This window comes from Lonchura striata, chromosome 12 (genome assembly GCF_050655825.1).
Source record: "Lonchura striata isolate lonStrDom1 chromosome 12, ASM5065582v1, whole genome shotgun sequence".
NCBI classification, from domain to species: Eukaryota; Metazoa; Chordata; class Aves; order Passeriformes; family Estrildidae; genus Lonchura; species Lonchura striata.
The window spans coordinates 22,467,886-22,475,164 of record NC_140714.1 but is presented as its reverse complement, the minus strand read 5'-3'; the positions used below and the strand labels follow the sequence as shown (position 1 = coordinate 22,475,164).

Here is a 7,279-nt window from a genome sequence, read left to right as displayed (position 1 = left end):
CTTCGATAGTACCACCTAAATTAAAGCTGGGTAAACTTTTAGCTCATGTCCCTGGATGGACAGCAAGCTGATCTTCTGAGTAGGATTTAAGGATCTTTTAAGGATCTCCGACATGCATGTGACCTTCCTGAAATCCATTCTCCTCATGCATACGTGTACCACGCTTCTGTCATAGGTAAGGACAAGCAGATCCTTCACACATGGAGCATCACTCATACAAGGAAAGGCTGGGACAATTGGGTTTGTTCAGCCTGGAGAAGCTTTGGGGTGACTTAATTGTGGCCTTCCAGTACCTTAAGGAATTGACAAAAAAGATGGGGAGAGGCTATTTGCAAGGGCCTGGGGTTACAAGAAAAGGGAGGGTGGCTTCAAACTGAAAGAGAGGGGTTTGAGATTAGATGTTAAGAAGAAATTCCTCCCTGTGAGGGTGGAGAGGCCCTGGCACAGGTGCCCAGAGCAGCTGTGGCTGCCCCTGGATCCCTGGCAGTGCCCAAGGCCAGGTTGGACAGGGCTTGGAGCAGCCTGGGACAGTGGAAGGTGCCCAGGGCGGGGACGGGAGTCGGTGATTTAAGGCCCCTTCTGACGGAAACCATTCTGAGATGCTGTGGTAATGAATGAACAGTTTCTCAGCGTAGCTGCTAGCACCAGTGTGTCCGGGGAACAGGAAGGGGGCCAGGAAGGCCAATGGCACCTGGCTTGTTCCAGCACTGCTGCGGCAGCAGGACCAGGGCAGTGACCGTCCCTCCGTGCTGGGCTCAGCTGAAGCCACGCTTCGAGCCCTGTGTTCAGCTTTGAAACCACGACATAACAGACATTGAGGTGCTGGAGCCTGGCCGGGGAAGGGGAAGGCTCTGGAGCACGACTCCTACGAGACACTTGGGGTCAGGCCCGGAGAAAAGGACGTTTTTCAAACAGCCGGCGCCCGGCCGTGGGCACCGCGTGAGTTCCCCTGAGGGAGGGCGGCGCGGCCCCGGGGGTGGAGGGCGGGGGAGACCGTGCCCAGCCCCCCAACCATCCTGCCCAGCCCCGCCGCTCCCGCCGCTCTTTCGCGCCCTGCACGGCCACGCCGGCGGCAGCATGGCTCCCCGCGCGCCCGGGGCGCTGCTTCTCCTCCTCCTCCTCCTGCACCTCGCCGCCTCCTCCAAGCTCAACACCCCCAAGGTGCTGCTCCCTTTCACCCGCGGCGCCCGCGTCAACTTCACGCTAGAGGCCAGCGAGGGTTGCTACCTTTGGTGAGTGCGGGTGCCGCCGCCCTTGTCCGTTCTCCCCCGCCGGCACCTGCGGCGGCTCCCGGCCCGCGGCGGGGCCTGACGGCTCCCAGGCAGCCGGGCCCTCTCCCACCGCTCCCACCTCGCTGCCGGCGGGTTTGGGCAGCCCAGCAGTGCGGGAGCAGGCATGGAGATCACCCCGAAGGGGAAAGGTTGTTTGTTGTCTGCAGCAGGGGTTCAACCCGCTGGAGTGGGGCAGTGTCTGCAGGCCGGGCCCTGAGCAGGAGGTCCCTGCTTGTAAAGGAAGCTTCCCGCCATGGCTCCGTGCGCGACATGTGCCTTTCACTGCTGTGCACCCACCCACACACACACACATATTCACCTGCCTCTCTCTGTACCTCACACACCCAGCTGCTGCTCTCTGTACCCCACACACACACTGCCCCTGCTGCTCCAGGTACCGTGCCCACTGTGCCTCCACACCCACACTGCTCACCCTGCCGCCCCGCACTCCCGCAGTGCCACCACACACATGGCCACAGTCCCAGGTGTGCGGGGACAGTGCCCAAATTGCTGCTTCTGTGGAAATACCCCTTCCCTTGCTGTGCTCAGTCATGAAATACCCCTTCTCTTGCTGTGCTCAGTAATGAAATACCCCTTCTCTCACTGTGCTTAATCGTGAAATACCCCTTCTCTTGCTGTGCTCAGTCATGAAATACCCCTTCTCTTGCTGTGCTCAGTAATGAAGGTCCTGCCAGCTTTGAGCTCAGGCTGTGTGGACATAAAGGAGTCATAGCTCAGTCGGGAGCCTCTCACCACTGCTGCAGGTGTAGGTAACAGCACCCTTAAGACTCCACCTGGGAACAGTGAAGTGGAGTTTCAAAAGTGAAAGCTGTCCCAGTTTTCTCAGTGTTGAGCACGTGGGATGTACTCCAGGAACTCCTGCCTGGGAGCCCCCTTCCTGCGTTTCTGTGGAGCTCTAGAGTGGTAACTTAATCAGTAATGAGCAGGAGGTACCCACCTGAAAAAGAAGTAGCAGTTGAGGTATGTTTAGGACGATACTTCCTTATGTGCCAGATGGATGTGTGTAGCAGTTTTCAGTTTTTTTGTGTGTGGCAGTTAGTGAAATACATCTTAAAGTCTATATTTTCATTCTCTTCATTTCTTTGCTTGGTTGTTGTACATTTCTCATCTCTGGGCTGGGAACAGCCCTTTGGTCTGTTACAGTTTGTATATTTGAGGATGCTTGTGCAGAAGAGCAGTAATTAATTTTACCCAGAAGTCAACTAAATGAAAGTTATTAGATGAGATGCTTGTGGTCATGTAATTTATTTTTAATGGACTGCTTTAGTGAAAATCTCATAAGTGTGCGTTTTTTCTCTTTCCTTACTCAAATTTTTGAAGGCTGCTGAGTCTCTAAAAGGGTTTGGTTTGTGAGGTAAAGTATATTGCATAAAGCTAAACCCCAAAACTCATCAAAGCACAAGTAAAATCTGGCAGTATAGACTCCCTTTCCTGCTTGCCACTGAGCTGTGAGATGATGCTGGGCTGGCTGCAGCCATTCCTGCACATGGCAGGTGCTATCCCACTGTCAGAAGCATGGAGATCTTTGCTAATCTCACTGAAGTCTGCAAATGAAAAGATGTAAGATTGTTCTCCAGAGAAATGCCATATTTGATCCATATTCATATCTCTAATGGAAGTGATTTTTGTGCACTTCAGAGCATGTTCCATTGGTGCTGTTTGCCAGTATACAATGGCTCATATCCCTCATGCAAACGGGCCTCAACATCCTTTTCCATCCTCGCTCTCTGCCCTTCAGAGATGAATGTTGGCTGAGAATTAAGGAAATTACACCTAATTCACCTTCTGTGTGCTGTCATCTTCTGTGGCTTGTAGAATGAGCGTTTATTCACTTCTGCTTTGCAAGGCCTGGCAGGATGTGGGTTGTGAAACTCGATGTGTGCTCGGCAAACCCTCCGGAGGAAGCAGGAGCCGTGTATGTGCCTGAGCAGATGCAGCAGTTGCATCTGGGGCTCTCTCCCTCTGCATCCTTGTCCCCGCAGGCCTGGAGCTGTGGGGGACAGAAGGAATTGTGTCTGGAGGAGCAGCAGCACAGCCACTTGCTGACACCTGTGCTTCCTGTCTGAAGGAGCTGTTACTGCACAGGGGCTGTCGAACTGAACAAGCTAGGAAGTACCAAATGCAATGGCTTGGGATGGAGTGACTTCCTCACATTTGGGAAATGCTAGGTGTGTTTGCATGCATGAAAGCAGGGATTTGAATGGAAATGGTCAGATTCAGGCCCTCTGTGTCTGGAGAGGGGACTGGAGGTTTGGGATATGGGAGATTGTGGGGTTAGAGGTGGCCTATGGGAGCTGTTCTGGTTGTACAGCAGCATCTGATAGCTGCTTGACACCTTTTGAAGGTCTGCATTACTCATCTGAAGCATTCAGAATTCAAAGGCAAGTGTCCAATTTCCTGAAAGATCAGTCTATAGCATGTTGTGACCTTACTTTTCCCCAGTTTCCTTTTCAGCCTTCAAGTTTACCTCTGAAAGTAGGATATTTTAAAAGTGATTGTAGTGGTGTCTGAGAATTGCACTGATAGAGAGGGAAAAGGTCAAGTTCTGTCACCACCCCAACAGACTGGGAGTAATGGTAAAGTTACAAGCATGGCTCTAAAGTATTTTCTGGATTTCAAAATGCTCATGCCTTCTGGAGTTTGGGTTGCCTTTATATTAAAATTATTTTTTGGAAAAAGCTTTGTTTTCAAAGCACACGGTGTTTCCATCTGTTAATATTGTACGTGGCACCGTTTTCAGGCATAAAATACAGTCTGTGCAGATATAGTTAGCATCTGTATTTGTTAATATTGCAATATTTGTCAATATTGCGTCTGTATTTGTCTTTTAACCACCTTAATCCATAAATTACACCTGAAAGAATGAAAGCATTCAAAAGCAGAATTTTCTCCTTGAAACCTGCCATACCATAATAACATTTTTTGGGGGAGCATGGGAACGCACACACAAAAAAAAAAAATTTCCCCCCAAGGTATGCTCCATGGCTGGGTATTTGTAGCAGAAATTATCTGCAGTGTACAAATATGTTGACATATTTAATTATTTCATGGAGTGTAGAATTGAGATACATGGTGAGGGCTGGTGGAAATGAAGAGGAGTTTATTGCCACCTTAATGAAAGGTTTGTGTGTGCTACTGAAGCCCTCACTGAAGGAGTTGTAATGAGATAATTGCCATGGGAGAGGAGCTGGTGGCACAACAGTAAAGGGAGAGATGCAGTGGCTGAGTGGTGTTGGAGCTGTGGGATGCACAGGTACTTCCAGAGAGCCCAAGCCCACTGCACAGTGCTGCTGTCACAGTAGTTGGCTGGCAAAGCTCATTTTCCAGCTCCTTACCTTGTCGTGTTGTTGTTGTAGATGGATCTTACTTCTCCGTGTGCTGGCTTGTGTGCTTTTAAAAATCTATATCAGTAGTGTTGTTCATTGAGATCTGTTGCTTTGCTCTAAGACCAATAATTTCATCCCTGGTAATGTGGGAGTTGTGTTGCTTCCTGGATCACCTGTTTTACCACAGGTCTAAAAAACCTGTCTGACTGTCACAAAAAATGTTTTGTGTGAGCTATTGTTAACTTCCATATTGTGAAGTGACGTCTTAAATAATGTTTGTTCTCCCCCTCCCTGACTCACCTGGCTGTGCTTTCCCAGCAGGGCTTCAAGCTCTTGGAAGTGCCAGCAGGAGCTCAGGATTGGTTTGAGGTGTGCTGGGTGGTAAAGTGAGAGGGGCAGCGCTGCTGTGGCTCAGGTGTGTGTGTTACCTGAGAGTGTTGGCTCAGAACCAGAGCAGGGGGTGCGAGTCTGTGGCAGAAGTGTTCTGACAGAGCCCAGGAGGCACAAGAAATAATGTGTTTCTCTTAGCTGCTGTTTGAGTATCAGTGCAAGTTTACTGTTGGAAAAAGCTTTTTCTCAGTCTGAGCATCACTGGCCTGCTAAGGCAGACAGAAGGACTAGGGACTTGTTGATTTTGGGCAATATTTCATTGCTGAACACGCATGAAATAAATGTTCTAGACTTTTGCTCTCTTTGTAGTCCCAAGAGTGGCTATATAATGTCCCCAGTGCATTGGTCGGTCCAATCTTCCCAAACTCTTGGAGACTTCCACTGCTCAGTTTCCCACTGACCGCATACCGGCCCCAATGCCCAATAAAATTCTAAAAGATCAGATCAACTGACAGTCATAGTGCAGCTCCACAGAGGTGGATTTTTGCTGACTCAATCAGCTGAGTTTAGTCTGAAGAGCTGACAGAACAGTATAAAACACTGGAGCAATAAGAATCAACAGAGAATTGCCAGGGACAGAAACAGCAATAAGTGCCTGATCTTGAACCAACTGATAAATAAATGAAGTATAATCTAGTGGGGTATTGATTGACATGTGGTGTTACAGAACAGTCAATGAAGAACGCAGGCCTGGGTTTGGCTAGGTGTGTGGCTACAGTCTTGGCACATGGCTCTGTGTCAGGCCTTGGAGGGGGATGGAAATGGTGAATGAAGCACAGACTGACAAGAGGACTGGCAGCCTCTTTGCCGGTGCCATTCATTCCTCAGCAAGTAGGATTTTTCTCTGAGGGAAATACAAACTGGGGACTTTGGTGAGCTTTTTTCCCCTTCCCTCCTCAGTCTTCCTTCAGGTCCTTCCTCCCTGCCTTGCTGTTTCTTACAGGCGCTGGCTTGGGATCCAGAGCAAGTGCCAGAAATGCTTCCCATTGCTGGCTTCTCAGGATCTAATTTTGCCTTCTGACAAGCCCAGCTCTCAATGTCACACACACTGACACGCTGCTGAAGAGCTGCTGTAGTTGGCAGAGGATCCATATTGTGGGTTTTGTCACTTAAAGCTGAAGATTCTTTTTCTTGCCCATCGAGGACCCAGCAGTGATCCCAGGGTAGTGCTGCTGTAATCCCCAGCCTGGCTGATTAATGCCTTTGCCTCTCTGTGCTTGGCCCTGCATCCAGGTAGCTGTAAGCAGAATGTGCTTCTGATATTGCTGAAGGATAGAGGGGCCATCAGATACTTCCTGTGTTCTGCTGGAAAAAACACTACTCAAGCAGATTGTTTCTAAATATAAATCCATATGAAACCAAGCCTCAGAAAGGCCCATTGGAGTAAAATTTGTATTAAAAAAAAGACATTCAGCTGATATTCTACCTCTTAAACTATTGCTAGAAGTCAAATAGTGTCTAATCTCAGTTTCTCTACTGCAGTGACTGGCTTTTAGCTGTAAAAGCATGAAAGTTCCTTTAAAATTGGAGAGTGTATGTTTGCAGTTAAAATTTAATTTTTGTTGATGTTTTCCTAGTCTGAAAAGTATCCTGTAATTCTATTCCATTTTATAGCACTGCTATTAGTGCAAACCACAGTGGTTTTGTATTACAATTCATAGCCAGATATTAAAAGAACAAATACAAACCACAGTGAAACCCCTGTTGTGTTGTAAACACAATCAATACCAGACTGTAAGAATGCAAAATCCTCAAATTAATAACACAAAATCTGATGGCAGAGAGTATTAAGCAGTGTAAAGAGCTAAATAAAAGCCAATTTCTTACATATAATTCTTATTTAAAAATACCTGCATGCAGACCTAGTCACATGCACATGCTCAGCTTCAAAAGCCAACGAGGCAAGTACAGGAAAAGCCTTACTTGTTGTGAATGCTTATATTGTTTAAAGAAACTTGCTAAATGTTGGAAAAGTGTTTCATGGTTGCCTGGGAACAACAGAACAGCAGGAAAATAACTAATTGCTCACTTTTAATCTCTCAAATATATTTTATTTTTTTAGAGTAAAGCTGTGTGCTATTAATACAGAAAATAATATTATTTTAGAAACAGTGTAATCCCTATTAAAGATATGCACATATTTGTGTACATTGTTTAGGTATATAGACTAGATATAAACAAACAATTTTCAGGTTTAAGCTTTTAATTAGTGTTGAAATTGCCCATTGCATACTGCTGTGGGCTGTTTTTTCCTTGATTAGACAAAGTACT

The 7,279-nt window shown here is 47.5% G+C and overlaps 1 protein-coding gene across 1 annotated transcript in view; it reads left to right on the top strand.

The window, feature by feature from the left end:
- The first annotated feature begins 1,021 nt into the window (after positions 1 to 1,021).
- The window catches only part of NUP210 (nucleoporin 210), a 47,523-nt gene continuing 41,265 nt past the window's right edge, over positions 1,022 to 7,279 (top strand). Inside the window, exon 1 of the mRNA XM_077786041.2 lies at positions 1,022 to 1,232. Coding sequence (XP_077642167.2) covers positions 1,078 to 1,232 — 155 coding nt within the window. The 5' untranslated portion in view covers positions 1,022 to 1,077. The remainder of the gene's footprint in view (positions 1,233 to 7,279) is intronic.